Source organism: Antechinus flavipes, chromosome 3 (assembly GCF_016432865.1).
Source record: "Antechinus flavipes isolate AdamAnt ecotype Samford, QLD, Australia chromosome 3, AdamAnt_v2, whole genome shotgun sequence".
In the NCBI taxonomy this organism is placed as follows: domain Eukaryota; kingdom Metazoa; phylum Chordata; class Mammalia; order Dasyuromorphia; family Dasyuridae; genus Antechinus; species Antechinus flavipes.
In genome coordinates, this window is record NC_067400.1 from 36,890,305 (window position 1) to 36,911,804 (window position 21,500).

Consider the following 21,500-nt stretch of genomic DNA (forward strand, 5'->3'; position numbering starts at 1 on the left):
TAGAGACCCAGTCTAACTCCCTTATTTTACAGCTGGAGCAAGTAGGATCTAAGTAGATTAAAAGACTTCCCTGTGGTCACAGAAGTAAGCAAGCATCAGAAGCAAGATTTGAACCCATACTCCTTCACTCAAGCACCACACTATCATATTATTAACCAGTATCGTCTTTTTTTGTTTTTGTTTTTGGGTTTGTTTGTTTTTTGGTCTTCATCTCCAAATTATGACTCAAAAAGTACAGGTGAGGCTCAAATTATTTTTATTAAATTGTGACACAAAACACCTGTTATAACTTCAAGCCTTTACTAAAATGAGGACAGAAATGAGGCCAGAATGAAAAGTGAAAAGAAGCCAGTTAACAGCAATTACATCTTTAAACACGTCCCAGGTTGTATATTAAGCAGTGATCAAAGGAAGCAAAACCACCCTTCCCCACCCCCAAAAATATGTTATAGAACAAGGTTAATTTCACAATTCACATTTGGTTGGTTTTAATCCTGATATCTTTATCATTTGCGCAATCCCCAAACACAAAAGAGATTTCTCAAATGGGGAATAAACAGTGAGCTCCCAAGTTCCTAAGTCTCTACTCAACATTTATGGCAAGGTTTAAGGGACAAGATCTACCTTCCTGCTGTTTAGACTGAACTCTCCAGACCAGATCTTGTACCATTGATGTAGCACTAGAAAAAGCACAAAGGAGCTCATTTTACCACCACATCAATGGTTCTTGAAAAAATAAAAAATTAAAAAAAAAACTAAAACCTCACCAGAATTCTGTCCTCCAACTTAAAAGCATCTCTGTGCTAGAGTCATAGTTCAGGACCGGAAGAAACATCAGAAATGCTTTGGGATCTAGAGCATACATTCACTGACACTGTTTTTAGGTCACGGCAAAACAAGGGGCATGTGGTAGGCTGTCTACCATACTCTGACCTAATCTGGATAAGGCATTACTAAGCAGATATAGCATACACAAATTCAACTGTCACTGTGCATTAGGAAGTACCCCTCTTTTCCCAAAGGTAAACATCAGCAAATGCAAAATTACCATTTAATTCCTGCAAAATGGCACCCTGAGTCACAGAAACAGAGAAGACTCGCGTATGTTTTTTAAAGCAACAAGACAACAAATGACTTCCCATTTTAAAATGGTATTTCTGTCCATAAGAGAACCTAGAATATACAGGGTGTTTCCCATCCAGATTCACAGTCGAGAACCATAAGCTGGGTTCCAGATGGGATTTGTTCTCAGATAGTACCATCCATCATGACACTTGAGGCTCTGTGATTTTATTTTCTATAAAAATACATCATATAAAGAATATACACGCAGTGAGATAACATTGATTTTCACTAGTGAGGGGGTCACTAATGCACACTTACAGAGAAAGAGGAAAGAGTGGATTAAGAGGATTATTTGGAATGCAAAATAAGTTTGTTTGTTTTTTTAAAGGCAACTGTCAACACTATGGCTTCTAGCACTTTGAAAAAGGAGTAAATGTGGTGGCCAGTGATTTCTTCCCCTACACAGGGCTTCAAGTACCTTTTTTGTTCCAGATCTCCTGGTGTATTCTCAGATCACATAGCCAATTGTTTCTGAGATTGACAGGAACCAAGGATTTCCTGACTCTTGGCGAATCTCTGGGTATTATCTAGGATCACATACTGCTGACTGAAGGAGACTCTGGGTGTTATCAATAACATGTAGCTAATCTGAATTAATTATTAATCCTTCAGGACTAAAAAAAAGTTTTTAAAAACAATTTTATAATAAATAATAAAATTCCACTAAGTAGAACATTTTCTTATCCTTCTGGGGGTCCAGGGGCAGGGTTCATTGGCTTTGAAACCGAGTCACATTGTCTGAGGCTAGGAATACGTTAGGAATTTCTAAGATTTAATTCTAGCTCAGTGTTTCTCCCTTACTCACCAGGCCCTAGGCCAAATAAATCAGGCTTTATCCACCAAGTAGACATAAATAATAAAATATAAGAATACTCCATGGAACTCATTAATATCTAGAACAGCCCTAGAGAAATGCTCTGTGTATTATTAATAAGGCTCATGATCATGGAGTATAGTGCAATCAACATTCAATTATCCACCCTAATTTCTGCCAAAGGATTATGACAGATACAGTCCTTGGTCAATTCAAACACTCCACTGAAGTCAATGGTATCAGTCTTCCAACCTCCCAGACATTTTTTACTCCAATTGAGCTGAAACCTGGTCAATAAAAGGGTCAGTTTCACCTCATCTCTCTACTCTCTCATCCTCAGGCCAAAGAAACTTTCAAAGTAGCCAAGCAACCTAAAAAGGGATAACAAACGGGAGATAGAAAAGCCACCTGCACAAAGCTCAGAGTGGATCATCAACCTTAAATGATCAAGGGTTGACAGAACCATAGATTAATTCCCAAAAGTCAATAAAAAAATTCACAATAAGAGGAATAAAATCCTACTTTTAATTTTAAAGAGCGAAAGGAAACCTTAAGATGACATTCTTCAAATGATCGCAACCAAGGAGTTTCCTGATCCGGTGAAAATTGTCTGTATAGTTCACAGACACAAAGCAGAAAAGCCCGATCCAAAAGGGGACCCATTCACCTAACTTTCTCATCAAGGTGACATGATGCCTTAAAAAAATATATCCCTGTCTCAAAGGTAGTCATAATATGGGCTTACACCTGAAAGTGGACAGGAAATTAAAAAACAAAAATGAAATGGTATAAAGAAACACAGCCCTCAGCTCAGTGCGTTATAAAATATACATCTTAAAACAAGCAAGAACAATTCATAACAGATAATCCTTTCCAACATATCTCACTGGCCACCGTCTAAGTATGATCCCTCTGGAACAGGCAGGTTAATGAAAAGAATGTGGAAATTAGGAGTACTAAAAATATTAAACCTCATTCTCCCACCTCAAAATATATTTTAAGATAATTGAAAAAACGTATAATAACGGGGATAGGGCAAAGCTATCATTGTCATTGGGAAAACCGAGTTAATTTTCAGGAGCTAAACTCTGGTGTCTGATAAATATAGAGTCAGGCTTTATTTAGCATTGGTCACACTAAGATTACATGCCATAATAATGTTGGTGTAAAGCAGTACACAAATCCACTGAGCTCCAGGTTGTCAATCTCTGGATCCGAATTCAGACTACTCCCGAATGGGCTTTATCAGTTTCTTCCCTCTTGGGATCTGTGAGCACTTGCTAAAGGCACTTGGAGTCTGGACTTTAAGCAAGCGTGTCTGCAGGTTCTCAAATGTACTATTGCAGGAGGCGAGAGGGAACTGGGCAAAAAAAAGGACACATACCACAGTGGGAAGGGAAATGGCCTTGAAGCCGGGAGGTGCTGGATTAAAGTACTGCCTTTGATACTGCATTTCTCTGTGACTTTAAGCAAGTCATTTAATTCCCAAGACAATAAGGTTGAAGAGAAAGAAGGGCCAGTTTCATCAGCAGAGTTTCCTCCTCACCTAGTATTTTCTAGACCAGAGCTTTTTAACCTTTTCTGCTTGCGACTCCTTTTTACCCAAGAAACTTTTATGCAACTCGGGATATATGGCTCTAGAAAATAAATTTATAAATCAAACATTTACTGATAATAATTATAATTTCACACACACACACCCACATTCAGTTATGAAACTCCATATGGGGTCACAAGCCATAGTTTAAGAAGCTTTTCTCTAGACCAATGAAATCACAGGTTTGACCTTTATCCTTATCATATGAGGGGGAAGGGATTCTTCAATGAGTCTTCCCCTCAAAATGAGGAGAAATTGTCAATGAGATGGACCATCTGCAGTTTTTGAGAGAAAACCATTTAACCATATGTCTGAGAACTGGTAAAGAAATTAACATCAAAATGAATAGCATACAATTTGGAGGACAGGGGTCCCCAAATCGTGATTTCATCTGAGCTTGGGGCTTTAGAGGACAAGGGTCCCCAAATCTGTGATTTCATCCGAGTATGGGGCTAATTCTACTAACTCAAATTGACAATGAATAATCTTAACTTTTTTTAGGACAAAAAGACTCCTAAGTCTCCAATCCAAGACCACAAAGCAGAAGTAGGCCCTGAATCCAGGTTCTTTTGACATCATTCAATACATTCAATACACCATGCTACGTTGCCTGTCAATGATTTTTTTTAATAGATATTTTTATTATCTATGAACTCCAGGAAGAAAGATCAAGCTTTTTTTTTTTTTTTAATAATTTTAAGCACATAGGTTAATCATCTTTTTATTTCCACCTGCAAGTTTTCATTAAACTTCTTATGTTAATAAGTATAACCAATAATACTAGTTGGCAGCTTGGCCAAGTTACTTCCAATCTGACCTCTCAAATGTTACTTTCAGAAGTCCAAAATTAAAAATCTAAGGAAACAAATGACTCCAAAATTCCCTAGTTGTTCATCTAAGGACAACAGATGTAGATATAAGGGATGCTTTCATCTGCCTTCTAGGAAGTAAGCAGGCAGTTGGACTGCCCACTTTACAGAGATGTCTTAAAGACCATGTATCCATTTATATAACTTTCTGTGTTCATTTAAATAGGTCTGAAGCCCCTGTTTTAGAGTGTAAGTTCCTTGGGGGCAAGAGTTGTTTATAAACCAAAGATTTAGTACAGTATCTGGCACCTAGTAAGCACTTAATAAATGCTTAATGACTAACCAACTGATCTGCAAGAAGGTTCCATAGAACTGTGAGACCAGAAACTTTAACCTTTTAATTTTTACAGTACAAGAAAAGCTGCAATACCCATAACTTTTTATTGTGGCCACTATCTTTCCAAAAGTCTTATAAAGTTTTTCCAGCTAAAGTTATAAGGAAAAATCAAAGAATTCTTAACTTTTTGCTTTTGAGATGAATGTCTTAGGATGTCTGGTAAAAGCTATAGACCCTTCTAAGAATAAAACAAAAATTGTTTTGTTCTTTTAATGTATAATGTAAAATACATAGGATTGCAAAGGAAGCCAATCATATTGAAATACAATCATCAAAATATTAAAAATAAATTTCACAGACCCCAGTTTAAGGATACCTCAAATTAAACATCTCCAAGATTTTAGAATGACAACCTTTCTCACACAGAGCATATGTGACATACATATTACATACACACACACACACACATGCTAATATGAATCTGGGGAGCAATAGGACTGAAGCCCCAAAGTATTTATAGTAAAAGAGGGCTCAATTTAAAGGAAAAAAGAAAACTCATTAATTCTCTCATCCAATTGCTCAAAGTACCACCAGGAGGCTACATGACCTGAGAGAAAGTAGGCCCTGGAAAAGAAAGAGAGAATTCACAATTGTGCAGATTTGTATTAATATCAAGACATGCTAACAAGTAATTTTTATCATTCTCCTTTTGAAATATCATCCATATGTAATTCATGGCAAAAACAGACTCCAAAGAAGAATTTCTCTTTGGGATTCCTCCAGTGGACAGAGAATGGAACCAATAAGAATGAACATGAGCAGTGCTTGACAGAAAGATACTGAAGTTAGAAAGAATAAGACTTAATTGTTCCAGGCAATCATTATGTGCCCAAACTGCTGGCTCTTTTTTAGTGCAAAGAAACCTTAACTGGGGAAAAATTATAGCTAGAAAAAGCTAATATCTTTCATCTGACTTTCTTTTTAAAAAAATAATTTTAAAACAAGAGAGAAGAACAAATAAACTACATCTTTTAGCTCCTCACACCCATTAAATAGCACTGGGAGCCTCCATTCCTTAAGCCATCTAGGCTCATTCTTTCATTTACAGGTGAGAAAAACAGGCCCTAAGGGGAAGTTGCCTTTTTAAGGTCACACAAGCAAGAAGAAATAATAAGTAAATAACAAACAAGTGTATTTCCAGTGTATAGAGCAACTGGAAGATTAAGACCAAAACTCACATCTATTTCGTTTGCAAATGCATAACTAAAGAAGAGTGCAATTCAACTTCTATAAAAGAAAATCAGCATCCAGCATTTTTTTCAAAGGGTTCTGAAATAAGAAGCTCTTTCTGGGACTTCAAATAAAAAGTAACCAAGCTGATGTAGACCAGAAGACAGAACTTTCAGATTCCCAGAATTACAACATCAGCACAAGGATATTATATATAGAGAAAGAACTTTAGCAGCAAAGAAAGAACTTACTGGTCAGTGGGAAAGACCCAAAATAACTCTCAATTTCTCGTTTTTGAGGCAGACCTATAAATGCTGGTTTTTCTTAAAATAAAGAGGATGGGGAGAGAAACCTGTTAAGAGGTCACAGAGTTGATCATCCTTCTGCCTCTAGAAAGAAATACCTATCCCTCAATATCTCTACCTTTTTTGGTAGAAAGCAGGTCCATAAGCTATCTTCTAATTGTCCCCAAGTTCAAGTATTAAAATGAAGAAACTACAGTACTCTGAAATTGATCTCATATTCTACTTGAAGGAAAATGGCAAAAGATGAGAACAATTATAAGAAAAGCAACAAAAGGCAAGAACTGGACAAGTGATACAATCTAAAATCAATTTTACAGAGAAATCATCTTTTAAGAGAACTTTTTGCCTTGGCCCTTTTTATTTTAAAAGGAGCAAAAGGTTAGAAAAAAGCAGCAAAGTTACAGTCTTTCTGAGATATGAAGTAAACAATTTCACCCAATACCACAAAGCCTACATCAGTTACCCAAGCACCTATAGAAGAGCAGGAGAAGTGGGGAGCAGTCAGATAGGGAAGAGGAGGTGCCAGGTGATAGATGCCTAATTCAATGATCATACATGCACAATATTCTAAAATGATTGTAGTCATTCCAGAGAAAATAAAGTACAAAAAGAAAAGTGATCAAACATTGTATCTTGAAATGGTGAAAATTAAAATACATTTTTATCCTGCTTTACTTATAGAATATAATGGGTACCCCTTAAAACACTGAGTAGGTCCAGCCTAGCAAATATAGAGGGTGAGTGTGAAATTGTTCATAATGTCCACAAAATAGTCCAAATCAAATAGCCGGGAACTCCCACATAAATGCTTATTATTACACAACATAACACAATCCTTGGGTTGAAAACTGATTAGAATTTTGCCTATTTTCTGAAGTGATTAATCAAACACACATTTTACCATTTTTAAATCGAGGTTATTTAAAGTTGTTTGGACCTCATGACACCCACAGCACAGCTGAAAACTACATCAAAACAAGCCGATTAAAGTCGAAAAGCATATCTATAAAGCAGAAAGGTAGAGGGGTAGAAGGCAAACCGAAAATAAAGCCTGGCCACAAAGAGGGTGGATTTGATATTCTGGAGTTCACTGAAATGCACACAGTGGCAGACCCTTGTAATTCTACAGAGAGATCGCATGAACAGGAAGTAAAATGTAGGAGAGGCTCTAAAGCCTTTTATACCGATTATCCTAGTCATCCTCCACCTACACTTCCCTGCATCTACTCAGTTTCCAAAGCTCCTTCCCATACAGTAAGGCCACGTGACTTCTGGAGATTAGCTGAATCTAACTAACCTGAAAACCCATCATGACCCAAAAAGCTCATTGTTTTTGAATCAGATTTTAACACCTCAAGGAACCATTAGGTTTATAGATATCTACATGAAAAGCAGAGGCATGTATTCATGTCAAAAATGGCCACAAAGCAGGACAGGTCGACAGAAGGCAAAGAAGCAGGCAAGACAAACTGCTTTATCGGAAACGACAATCAGAGCAATGGGCTTCACTATAAGTATCCCAGATTCTCCATCTCGTTCCTGTACCGCTGCTCGGACACCTTGCTCTTGTGCTGTTTACTTTCTAAATGCTGCCGAAATTCCATCTCTTCACTGGCCCCGGCATTACACATGGAGCAGTAAAACTGGCCGCTGGGGGTGACACACATGGCAAGGTCACGGGGAATCCACTGTCGAGATCGAGGATTGAAGTAAGGTCCTATTGAAACAGATACAAAAGAATAAAGAGGAACACAATTGAGAGAGCGGGACAAGATTTTAGAAGTACATGGTCAAAAAATTAAAATAATTTTTTTAAAGTACATAAACAAACAAAGGCATAAACCAACTTTAAATTTAACTTTAAAGTAGACAAAAGTTGTAGTACAAAATTTGTAATAACATATAATATTTATATAATGTGAAAGAGAAGCGTTTAAATATTTATTTCCTTTGATCTTCACAACAACCCTGTGAGATTTGACAGATAAGGAAACAGAGTCTAGAAGAGGTGAAATGTCTTAACCCCAGGGTCACACAAGTAGTACTTAGAATTTGAATTCAGGAGTCTTATGGACTCCCGGTCCAGTTATTCACTATACCACCTAGTTGATCCAAAACAAACAAACAAAAAAAACTCAGAAGTGACTCAGTGCCTCGTGATTTTAAGAGGGTTTCCCCATTCTACCTTTGCTTGGCCAGTGAAACAAACCCTTTGATCCTATGTAACTTATAGAGCTTTCACGATAGTCCTAAATCCAAGTCTCCTGTCCACAGGCCAACGTAGCCTCCATAGGATGAGGCCTTTGACCAAGGTGATCCAGGAAGCAAAAAGATTATACTTAAGCAGCTCACGCTCAGAGAACGCTCTACTATTTGCAAAGTGCCTTCTTGACAATAACTCCTGAGTTGTAGCTTCACAATATGTAGTACAAGTATTGATATCCCCTTTCTACAGCTGAGCAAACAAAATTAGAGTTTACAAGCACACAGCTATTAAATCAGAAGAATCAGAACTCCAAGTTTGGAGCTCCCACTATGGCAGCAAATGCCTTCCATGTACTAGAGAGACTTATCCAACCTCATCCTTAAAACTTCATCTAATCCTCAAAAGCCTGAAATGTTTTATTGCAATAAACAAAGGAAAATAGGAAATGATGGGGAAAATGCTAGACGACTAAGCCAGGACTCTTCTTGAGATCACACAGAGTTCCTTTTAACTTCTGTAAGATTTGCTCCCTCCATCTTCTCCAAAAACAAATGTTTCACGATAACATGGAAAATGCTTAATAACTTTATTTTCTGAGCAGATGGACTCTGGGGGTCATGAAATTCTTCTTCCTGATTAAGCAAACCCATAACCAAGTTCAGATGAGGAACTATATGACACAGAGGGCAGAATCTCTCATCAAGAAAATAGATGGTAGCAAAGAACCTTCCAGATGGCAAAAATGATTTTGCAAGGCAGGAAGCCCAGACATACAAAGGAATTGGCAATCAGCCCTAAGAAGGGGAGGTCAAAGAGAGGGAAGCAGAGGTCTGATCATCACTAGCTGCTTACCATGGCACTTTCTTTAACAAATCAAACAGCAAGTAGCCAAGCCAAACCAGTCATCTGGTTCCAATGAAACTTCATTCCTACCCAGATATCTACTCCTCTCCCAGCTTTCTCAGAGGAATCAAATCTTTAAAGGTTAGAGTGCAATCTATAAAAATTTAAATTTATTTTAATATAAATGTTATTATATATTATCATGTTATATATTATATATAAATTATATAAATAATATTAATTTAATTTAATAAATTTAATTAAAATTTATTTTGTTATTATTTTTAAATTAATAAAATTTATTATTTTATTATTATTAAAATATAAATTTAATAAAATAAATTTAATCAGGATTAGACCAACGGATCTAACCTTCACAAACCACTTGACTCAAGATTTTCTTATCTCACCTTTTCTTTCCCCCCCAGCATATCATCTGCCTACATTCTGTCTTTATAAGAAACTGGTGATTTCATTGGTTAAAGTTGCCAAGAACATTGAAAGTGTGATTTGCTCGGGGTCACACAGCCAATCTATGTCAGAGATAGCACTTATTGGATCATTTTACAAATAAACTCTTGAGTATCTGTAAATGACCTTTAAGTGGCTTACAAAGAATACCTTAGACTCAGAGCTGAAAAAGATCTTGAAGTCCATTGAGTTCAACCCTTTTATTTTATAGATAAGGAAACTAAGGCTGATAATAAGTGATTTACCCAGTCACAAAGCTAATAAAGTTCTGAAGTAAGCTTTAAGCTCAGATCTTTTCAACTCCATATCCAGCACTCCTTCCTTGAACCACCTTCAAACACAAATCTTCCTAGCACTCAGTCTAGAGCTCTACACCTTGCCAATACCTTTTTCCTTCTTCATCTTTTCATTTTTTCCTGTATGCTGCCCAGGCACGATCCTCACTCCTCATTGTCCCCACAAAGACCATCACTGGATATCAAGAGCACTGAGAAATGACTATAAAGCAAAGGATCTGAATTCTAAGCCAACTAATCAATACTTATGTATATCACCTGGTGTCTTCTGAGCAGCTATCTGTGAACCTCTCTCCTTCCAAGGAACTATCTGTGAGACTAGCCCCTTAAACTAACAACAGCGTCATTGCCCAATACATTTGGCGTGATCTCTCTGAGAACTGCCTTCTATCTCTCATCTCACCTCAGCCTCCTTTGTAGGATCATGCTTGCTCCTAGGACTGAAGAAAGGCCCTCTTTCCCACTGGAAACTCCTCCTGTAGTTGGCAGGATGGCCAACTCAAAGTCATCTTCAACTTTTGCCTTTTCCCTCATCCCCTCCCATGTCCAGTCAGTTGGACTTTGATGCTCGCTTCCATCTTTCTTGCGTCCATCCCCTTCTCTTTATTCATACACCCTCATCTCTTACCTAGACTACTGAAATAATGACCTCTTTACCTCCAGTTTCCCTTACCTAACTTTCATGTTATTATTCCCAAATGCACGACTCCCAAAACATGTTTCCAGGTTAGAAAACATACATACACTGCTCTGTTGTCCATACAACCACCATTTACATGTGCCTACTGTGTATGCGAAGAGCGAAGGGTCCACAGACATGACTTGCTCTCTCAATTGGAAAAGAAAAGTGTTCAAAATAGAAGTGGAAATGAAGGGACAGGCCTGAGAGATGGGAATCTCTCTAGGTCTAAGCTACAGCAAAGACAGAACCAATGTGACTCTGCAACTGACTTCACACATGAGGTGAATGAGTGGGAAGAGTCAGAGGTAACTCTGATGTCTTGAGTTTGGGTACTTGGAAAGATAGTGGAACCTTCAAATGCAACAATAAAAGCGTGAGAGGCAAAAACAAACTTTGGAAGAACATTTTAAGTTCAGGTTGCATTATGTTGAGTTTATGGGACTAGGTGAATATATCCAGCAAGCAACTGAAAAATAAATGATCTGAGCCAGAAACTCCAGGGAAAGGCGGGGTGGCGTTGAGAACTCCGAGCAGGGAGACAGATGGAAGATAGAAGCGGCTCTAGAATGAGATCTTGAGGGCTGTTAGGAGCCAGTTATTTTAGCTACAAAGATAAGGCTACTTGGACAGTCTCACTTCCTTCTGAGTCTTTTAGTTCTTTTTGACCCTTGGCTAGTCTTCCACCCCTCTTAGTCAAACAGCCATGAAAATAGAAAACATAACAGTCACTAGTTCTCTTCCTTTTCTCTCCATCCAAGTTCATTAATATACACATGTAAAGGTATTGGTGTGTACCAGAGATTTCACTGGCATAGCTAACTAGCTACATGAAAAAAAAAAAATCTCTCAAACAACTCAGATGATCAAATAATAAGCAATTTACAGGCTTAGAGAGTTGCTTATGGCAACTGAGAAGTTAAATGATTTGCCCAGGGCTACAAAGCCAATAGATATCAAAGGCAAAGCTTAACACCATGCTTCTAGACTAAAAGCCAATTATCTAGCTAGTACATAAGGTTGCCTTCTTGCGGAGAGAGGGAGAAAGGGAAAGGGAGAGACAAAGAATGAGAGAATGAAAACAAATCATAAAACTAGACCCAAAAAATTAAATTGCCACTATACAAGAGCTATATATCCAAACTGATTTTTTTTGGTTGCTGAGGTAATTCGGGTTAAGTGACTTGCCCAGGGTCACATAGCCAGAAAGTATTAAGAATCTGAGGCCAAATGTGAACTCAGGTCCTCCTGACTTCAGGGCTGGGCCACTACACTAACTAGCTATTTAAATGATCTTTAATGATTCTCTCTCTACCTGCACTGGGAACCACTGATCCTATTTCCCTATCAAAAAGTTTAGGAAGGATTTGCATTTGAAATTAACAGATATCAAAATATACTTCTCTTTTGTCCATGGAGAGATGGAGAGGAAGGGTAAAGAATATTGTATACACCAGCAAACTTGGTAGCTTTGTTAGTTTTGATTTGATAAAAAAAAAAAGTATATGTTACCATGTAAAAAAATCACAGAGATCTGAGGAATAGTCCACGTAGGTAAAGCAACAATTGTCTGGAGTCTAAACCCTTTATTTTATATAATAGGAAACTGGAGAGAGAGGAAATGAAGCATCTTGCCAACCTATTCACCTAATCACTTTCTAAAATAGTCACCTTTTTTTACTTGCTTTTCAATAAATATCAACAGAACATTAAAAAGCAGGAGAAAATATATGTATTGGGAGAGAACTCTTATGGAGGTTAAAAAGAAAATCTTGAAATAAGCAAGTCAAACCTATTTGTATAGCCTTGCTCAAACCATCCAGTTAGCAAATATTAAAGGAAATAGATAAGGAAACTGATAAGGAAAGCACAATGTGAATGATTAAAATGAAAGCAATCAAAATCCTAGAAAAGAAAAAAGCAAAACACATTCCATTCTATTTCTCACCTAAGTCTGAGTCAAATAATCCAATTTTCTTGAGAGCAGGGACTGGTTTTTGAATGGATGGAATGAGATATTTGTAGAGTGTTTTATAAACCTTAAAGCACCATATAAATGCTACCTACTATGTGATATACAACAATATTTACTAGTAATATCCATAATATCAATTATTATTAGTTCACCTTTCCTTTTATCTCCAGTGCTTAGCATGGGGCCTAGCACATAGTAGGCATTAAATGCTAATTGATCTAGAATTTCCTGCTACTAATGTAGAACACTACTATGTAACTTAGCCTTAGAAAGCTGCCTGGATACTAAAAAAATAACTGATAGACCCAAAGTCATACATACATACAGGGAAAGAGAAACACAGAAACTGAGCAAGATAAAGAGAAACATGGAGAGAGAAATAGAAACAGACAAAAACACACATAAAAAGAAAGAGTGAGAATGAAGGAAAGAGAGACAGAGAAAGAGAAAGCGACAGAGAGAAGAGAGAGAAGACAGGAGAGGGAAGAGCAGCGAGAGAGAGAGGAAGAGAGAGGGAGAAGGGAGAGAGAAGAGAGAGAGAGAAAGGGAGGGAGAAAGAAAGAAGAGAGAGAGAAAAGGGAGAGAGGGAAAGAAGGAAAGAAATGGAGAGAGGAAAAGAGAGAGAAAGAAAAGGAGAAAAATGGGGAGAAAGAGGAGGAGAGAGGGAGAGTAGAGAAGGACAGAAAGTAGACAGAAGGGAGAAGGAAAAAAGAAGGGAGGGAGAGTGGGAGGGAAGGGAGGGAAGGAGGAGGAGAGAGGAAGAAGGAAAGGGAAGAAGAGAGGGAGGGAGGGGGGAAAGACAGAGAGAGCATGCAACACAGGCTAGACTTGATCCCTGGTCTTTCTGACTCCAAATCTACCACTCTACCCACAATGCCCCACTGCCAAAGGAATCACTACTCCAAAAATTATCAGGATGTGTGATGAGAAACAATTTTTTTTTTTTCTAGACCATTTCTCTACCCTGGCTACAAGCAAATTAGGAGACTTATAAGGAGATTTATAAATAATACCTGTATTATTTTGAAGAGCATGTGCATTCCTCCTGTTCTGCATCATTTTATATTCATTCCCTTCTTTCCGGGCTCTCCGTTGACTCACATCTGATGAATCCCTGAAGAAGAAAAATGGAGAAAGGGAGTGTTGGGGAAAGGGAAGAAAAGCGGCGTGGGCAGAAGCCCATTAAAAGCAACACGTCTTATCTCCCAGCCCCACATGCTGTGTCGGCAGTCGTGGAGAAAGTTGGGCGATACCTACAGGGACAGGTTGTTCTGAGCCTCCACAAGCCGCGTCTTCTTGGCGTGATTCTTTCCTTTATAGTGAGCCTGGGCCACGGCTAGGGAACTAAATGAAGCATCACAGAGTTTACAGTAATCATTCTCTGTGGCCCTGATCACTCTGCTGCCGGGCTTAGAGACATCCACCTGACGAGAGAAAGCAAGAAAGGAAAATGGCGTCATCCGACACAATTCCCCCAGAAGTGGGCTTCTTTGGCCCCTCTCAAAGCCCTCCTGAGTACTGAAGAACAATCTCGCTTGCACTACCATTGATTAGGACTGAAAGACACATCCAACCCCTTGACTTTATAGATTTTATAGATGAGTAAAGTGACCTTAAGTCACATAGATGAAGAAGGCCCTGATAAGTCATTTAATCTCTCGGGGCCTCAGTGAATGCGATTAGGATCTCAAAAATGAAAGACCAAGACTAGATGGCCTTTTTCAGTTCTAAATCTATGATCTTATGGTCCTAAGTGGCAGAACCCACAATCGAACTCAGATCCTTCAGTTCCAACCACAGCACTCTTCCCACGCTACCAAAAATGAGGTCTTTAACATCCCTCTGTGCTCCTGTGGATTCACGCAGGATTCCCTGTTCCCTTCCTAGAGAATCCAGAGAAACGTGATAGGGTAGCATACGCTACTTTCAAGACAAAAGGAAGAATCTTTTATTCTCAGTGGTAGAAGGCTTTGGCTCTTTAAGGAAGGAAGATAATTTTCAAATTATGATTTCACCCATATCAAAATATGTGAATGGCTGGTGACCCTCCCCACTATAGAAATAAGGAAAAGAATTAAAATTATGATGGAGTAAAACTGAGGTCAGATGTTGGTAAAAGCTTTGAAGATAAGAACTCAGAACCTTACCAGGAAAAAAATTACATCAATCTCCTCCCAGAATTAACTGGGGGTGGACAGAGGCTGCTAGATGGTGTAGATAGAGCATCTGGTCTAGAGTCACAAAGAGCTGAGTAAGTAGCTGAGACTGGACTCAAGCTGGGCAAATTACTTTACACTGTCTGCCTCAGTTCCCTTCACTGTACAATGAACTGGAGAAGGAAATGGCAAGCCACTCTAGTATCTCTGTCAAGAAAAGATCATGGGATCACAAAGAGTTGGACAGAGCTGAAACAACTGAACAAAGGGCAGGGGACAAGCAAGCTAGAACAAGAGCAGACTAAGCCTAAGGTTTCACTTAGGAGCGTCCAATGTGGAAGTCCCCTCCATCAATGAAGATCAGCAGATTATCTCTAATTCCTGGTGTGAAAAAGCGTCTGGGGCACTGAGGGATCAAGTAACTTATCCATGTTCACACAACAATATGCAACCAAGGCACTACTTGAAGCCTCTCCAAAGCCAGCCCCTCTACCCACTATATTGTGTCATCTGTCACAATCACTGACTAATCAGCAAAGGTTTTCTGAATGTTTTTGTATACAAGACCCTTGTCAAGGACAAAAAAATGATCCCTTACAGGCAAAAATACTCACATCAGAAATTCTGTGGGACCCAAAACAAAGTGAACACTAGGGAAGGGCTAAACAAATCGTGGTATATAAATATCACAAAATCTTGCTGTGCTGCAAGAAACAATGAACATGATGAATACAAAGAAGTCTGATGCATGAACTGATGCAAAGTAAAAAAGTGGAAAAGAGGAAGACAATATCACACACACGACTACAAAAAATGTAAAAATAAAATGGGCACCCTTCAAATGGTACCTAATCTCAACTAGGCTCTCACTTTGGCAAGGCAATCCTTTTTTACCTTCTTAAAGCAATTCACTATCCCACCATGCTGATTATTCCAAATCTTTTCATTCCTTTACCAACCTTCTTTGGTCCTCACTCACTCAAATGAAAATGAGTCATAAAAATTGAGTAGAAAGGGAAGTGAGCCAGTTAGAGGGTAAGAATGAAAATCCACCAATATACATTCTGATTATTACATTGGTAATCTCCAGGAAAAGGAGAGAGGGATGAGTTGGGAGAGAAGGAAGAGAGACAGAAAGGGGAAGAGGAATAGAAGACCTCTAGACATGAATAAGAAATCCAGAGATCCAAAGCTGCAGAGGAGAATTAATTTGTATTGTTAAGTGGAGTATCCAAGCCAGCAATAACCTGGAGCCATCACAATGCATCTGATAGGAGGGATTGGGGTGTGGGAGCAGGGGGGGAGAGGACAGAATGAGAGAGGGGATTCATCTAGATGGAAACTGGTGGTAGCTGGAGTAATAAAGGTAGAGCAGAGCAAAGAAAGCTCTGGAAGTGGGAGCCAGAAGAATTTTTCTAGTCTTGCCACCATCACTTAGTAACTTTGGAATCTTGGCCAGCCTCAGTTTTTTCCTCTCTAAAATGGAACCACCTGCCACACTGCCCTCAGGACCAAAAGAGATGTAAATTATAGAAGGACAATTCAAATGTGAGGGATTGTAGCTTACTCAGCATGTGGTACCATATCTTGAATTCAGGAAGTGCTTAACTGTTTCTTTCATTCCCCCAAGGATTTGAGGCTGAAAGTCCAGAATGTGGCAATGGGGACAGGAAAAAAGGAGCTATGGATGTGTTTCTAGAAAACATATGAGCAAGTCTTGGTAATGACTGCCTATGGGAGGAAGGAGGGGTCAGAAGACAAATATGGTCCATGATTTCAAGTCTAAGTGACTTGAAGACTGATGGTACTAACCAAAAGTCAGGGAGAATGAGTAGGGTTTGAGAACTTTAAAAACTCTACCAAGGTCCTTCTGTGCCTCAGTCATTTCTTCTTACCATTTGAAGAAAGCTATGCTAAGGCATAAGGAGCTCCATTCATATCTGCCCAATATTCTTCAGCCATGTTGGATGTATTTCACATAATTGTCACTTAGAATAGAGTCACGTTCTTCACAGAATAATGGAATTGGAGAATAAGGGGACATCAGCGGGCACTAGTCCAACCCATTCCCCCAACGGGAATGTCCCCCCTCCTTGTACCAACTGACAAGTGGGTAAGTCTGTATCCTCTTCCAGCTGAGCAACGTGCAGGTAGCAGCAACACCCGCTCTGACCCAAAGTTCCCACCTGGGGCATCCCTAAGGCAAAAACCACTCACAATTTAGCGGTTCATTTTTATTTCTAACAATTCATGACGGTAGAGGCAGCTGGATGGCACAGTGGATAGAGCACCATCTCGGGAGTTAGGGGGATCTGAGTTCAATCTAGCCTGAGACACTTACCAGCACTTACTAGCTGGGAGGAAGGAGGGAGGAGGAAGAAAGGAGGAAGAAGAAGGGAGGAAGGAGGAAAAGGAGGAAGGAGGAGCTATTTTATTCTGCCTTCTACTCCAGTTCCTGGCACAATGCCTGGCACAAAGAAGGAACTAAATAAACAATTGCTAACTGATTGATTGACTGATGGATATTTTACTCAACAACCTATATGATGAATCCAAGGCAGATGATGAATCCAAGGCAGATGAAGGAACAGACTCCTTCTGTCTTGTCCAATTCTCAGATTTACAACCCTTGAGCTGCTCTCAAATGTCTCTGAATTTTGGCTCTGAGGTAAATTTGGATTTTCATTAAAATTTTTCATTCAATACCGGAGTCCAGAAGGAGCTTAAAAGAGACTTCCTGCTAGGTAGCCAAGAAAAAGGATTATTTGTGATGGAATGAGGGCCTCCGATTGCATATTCAGGAACAGCCTAGAAATCACTCTTTCAATCTGGCAGAGCAGATTCATTTAACCTAGGAAGTGGAAGATTACAGAGAAAGGCAGATTCCCATTAATGATATTTTCATCACATCTGAGCCACACTCAGCATATAATTTCTGCCTCTTAGGCTAGCAGAAATTTAGGTCCATCCAACCTAAGCCCCTGAATGAAGAGGGAGAGACAGGACCCCATTTTAGGAGCTTTGAACCAACTGTTCAAATGGGTCTGCAGAAAAAAATTAAACAGCTCTCATTCTTGACTATCCATTAATCTTCCAGCTGCTTCTGCCATAAAACACCTGCCAAGACCATTCCTCTTTGAGGAAGACAAGAAGATTTTGTTTCTAAGAAAGGTGAGAACTTTTTGACCAACATCTTTTCCCACCTTACCTGGGGGGGAGCTGGCACAACAGGAGGGGGTACGGGCTCCACTATATTGCTCATTCTGGTAGAGGGTGGACAGCTACTCGCCGCATAGTAATTCCGGAGTTTCTTACTATGATTTTTACCCTAGAAACAGAGTGGCATAAGTCATTGTCACCAGAAAAGTTTTCAATCGTGTGAGTATTTTTTTAATCAATATTCATTCATTCACCCAGCACAGATTAAGCACCTACTGTGTGCCACGCACTATGCAGGATACAAAGGCCAAAAGTGAAGCTGTACCCCATATTTTTTTGATCTAGGGAGAGACAATGAATACAAAGAATGTAGACTATAAAATATACAAAAAAGTAAATACAAAGTAATCTCCTGTAGGGAAATTTTATAGGAAGGAACTTTAAATATCATCCAGTCCCAGGCTCTTAAACTTTATGCATCAGAATCCCCTTTGGCAGAGTCAGTCTGGTAAAATCTATAGGTCTCGCCTTAAAATAACAATTTTATATGCATAAGATAAAATACATAAAAATGAACACCACCAAAAAAAAATACAAAAGTCTCAGCTCTGCCTCTCCTTTACAATTAAGTAGTTGATTAATTTTTCCCCTATTTTCCTAAGGAAAAAAAATACTATTTGCAATATGAGCTGGCTCTCTGGGAAGGGAGGAATAATGGAAGAACTTATGGTGATGTAGAAAAAAATGGCATTTATAAAAGCTAATTTTTAAATATAAATACGTAATATTACAAGCAATAGCAAATATATTGAGACAATTACCAAAATAATTTAAGTTCACAGACTTCTCTCCCCAGGTTAAGAATCCCTGATCTAGACTATTATCCTCACATTTTACAAATGAGGAAATTGAGTCTCAGAATCACTTGGGAAGTGATTTGCCCAGTCATACAAGTAGTAGTGGGAGTGGGACTTGTACCCACTGAATACACTCCACATATTTCATACTTTCAGTACTACTCAAAAAAAGATCCTCACTGAACTCCATATACAGATTTTAGCATAAAAATTGATTAATTCCTGATCTAAAAGTAGCCAATCACTTTTCTTATTGCTGTTCAGTCATTTCAGCTGTGTCCAATTCTTTGTGCCTTTATTTGGAATTTACTTGGCAAAGATACTGAAATTGTTTGTCATTTCCTTCTCCAGCTCATTTTACAGATGAGGAAACTGAGACAAAGAGGATTTAGTGACTTGCCCAGGACATAAGTATTTGAAGCCAAATTTGAACTCGGGTCTTGGTGACTTCAGATCCAGCACTCCACTACCAATAAAACAGAAAAAGTGCATGAGAGGTATAGCACCAAAACCAAGAAAAACGAAATTTGTAAAATTCTATTTTCCCCAATATCACTGAACTTTCTGTGACTTAACAATCACATGTTACTGCCTGGATAGAAGTTTAATGCCTTTCTCAGTTCTCTCTGGTGGTTTCAGCTCTCAGAATAAGCTAAAAAGACTCCCAGAGGCCTCTCCCTTCTCATTTTACAAGTGAGGAAACTGAGTCCAGGAGATAAGAAATGGCTTGCCCAAGCTCACAAAAGGGTAGGATTTGTCTCCAGGTTCTCCATCTCCAAATTGACTGCTCTAGATACTGGACTGTTCTCTTATTAAACTAGATGACCAAAGTAATTGATATGTGGCCAGAGGATAAAGCTATCTGATTTCCAGACTGTGTTTTGCTCATGCTATTATCCCAATCTATCACTACTCCTCAGACAGTAATAGCCAGTGTAAGAAAGAGTACAAAGCAATGCTAAATAGAAGGGAGCAGCAACAAGACTTTTTTAAAATGTTTTTTATTTTAATTCTTTCATTGTTTCAGATAATGCAAGGATAAAACAAGGGGCTAAGGGATTTTCTCAAATATGTATTTAAATTATTAAAATCTAAGAATGACTAAGAGGTTTATGGTTAAAAGTTCAAACTGAATCAAATGTTTAAGGGCAAGATTAAGGAGTCTACTACTGTCAGGACTATCAGTACTGCCCTTTTATATTTGAGGAGTACTTCAATTAGCTGTTTCATATTAATTTTTGTTGGTTTGCTCTTCTCAGCAATGTGTATAATGAAGAATATTAGATTTAAGAGTTAGGAGAAACCTAACTTCAACTCCCACCACTGATCCTTTCATTTATCCATTCCAAAGGCATTTATTAACTTCTTACTGCATACCAGGAACTGTGCTACATGCTAGAAATACGAAGACAAAAAAAAAAAATCCCAACCCTCAAGGAATTGACATTTTCTTAAACTTAATCAGCTATGTGACTCAGATTAAATCATTTAACATCTAAATTTGTTTTCCTCATCTGTAAAGGAATCTCTAAATTTTATCCTGTAGAGGCAGCATAGGGATGATAATCCCTAAAATATCTATTCTCTAAGTGGGATAGAGGGCTGATCTTGAAATCGGGAAACTCTGATTCTGACATATCTTGATTGTGTTTGTGCCTTCCTCAGCCCCAGCAGATCTCCCTCTAGGACTAAGATACAGCCATATCACAATACAGCACTGATGGAAGTTTTCATACCAAAAGTTCCCTACCATCAATGAAATCACAAGGAGAGATTTTTTTTCCCCCAAATATCTACCTTCCCAGCATGTTGTTAGAATTCAACGGAATAATGTCTCTCAAGTAACTGGTAAACTTTCAAGTTATTTATTACTATTATTATTATTAGCAGCAGCAAGGAAGGTCAACCCTATTTACAGAATATTTTTTAGTGCTTGATATAATTACAAAATCTTTGGATTTTAATAATACGGTGTTTCCACTGTACAATGATCACACATTTCTAGAGTATAAGGTTTACAAAGCACTACAACCACTAAATAAAGGACGGAATACAAGCATTTCCCTTTCCCTCTCCACCACTTTTTTTTTTTTTGTCCCCAAATCAATCCATGAAAAAGCACAAACATACCTGCTGTTACCGTGTTAGACTTCAGGAATACAGAGACAAGGGGGAAATCTATAAGCAGATGATATTCTTTTGAATTGAGAAACTTAGACATGGCTGCCATGACTAGGCAAGACTTGTATAAGTAATGGATGACTGAACGGATTTAAATTCTTCCCCCACCTCCCACCCAGGTCAACATTAGCAATATCTTTAACTCTGACTTTATTCATTCAATGACTCAGATAAAATGGAAGCAGTACTATGAACTTTGACCTTCCCCACTTCTATTACAGGACTAAGCTAGGGTTTTCCCCCCCAAAGGAACAGCTTATTTTTTTCTAGCACTGAGGAGACACCCCTCTTTTCCATCCCACCCAGCTCAGGAAACCTAGGAGAAAGCTATTTGAGAGAGCCCGTGTTCCCCAAATTCTGATGATTTGGTATTAAAAAGCAAATGGCAAAAGTGTGATTTGAATATTCAAGAGGAATTTTTAACCTAGGGATGGTACCTAGTTGCTTTTCTTGCAGACAC

General features: G+C 38.5%; 1 protein-coding gene across 3 annotated transcripts in view; it reads right to left on the reverse strand.

Annotated features, from left to right (window-relative positions):
• Nucleotides 1–239: 239 nt before the first annotated feature.
• ZMAT3 (zinc finger matrin-type 3) overlaps nucleotides 240–21,500 on the reverse strand; it is a 47,949-nt gene continuing 26,688 nt past the window's right edge. For all 3 annotated transcript variants that reach the window (XM_051983198.1, XM_051983199.1, XM_051983197.1), the window contains 4 exons: nucleotides 18,052–18,171; nucleotides 13,945–14,111; nucleotides 13,701–13,801; nucleotides 240–7,934 (listed from right to left, as the gene is read on the reverse strand). In XM_051983198.1, coding sequence (XP_051839158.1) covers nucleotides 7,726–7,934; nucleotides 13,701–13,801; nucleotides 13,945–14,111; nucleotides 18,052–18,171 — 597 coding nt within the window. In that variant the 3' untranslated portion in view covers nucleotides 240–7,725. The remainder of the gene's footprint in view (nucleotides 7,935–13,700; nucleotides 13,802–13,944; nucleotides 14,112–18,051; nucleotides 18,172–21,500) is intronic.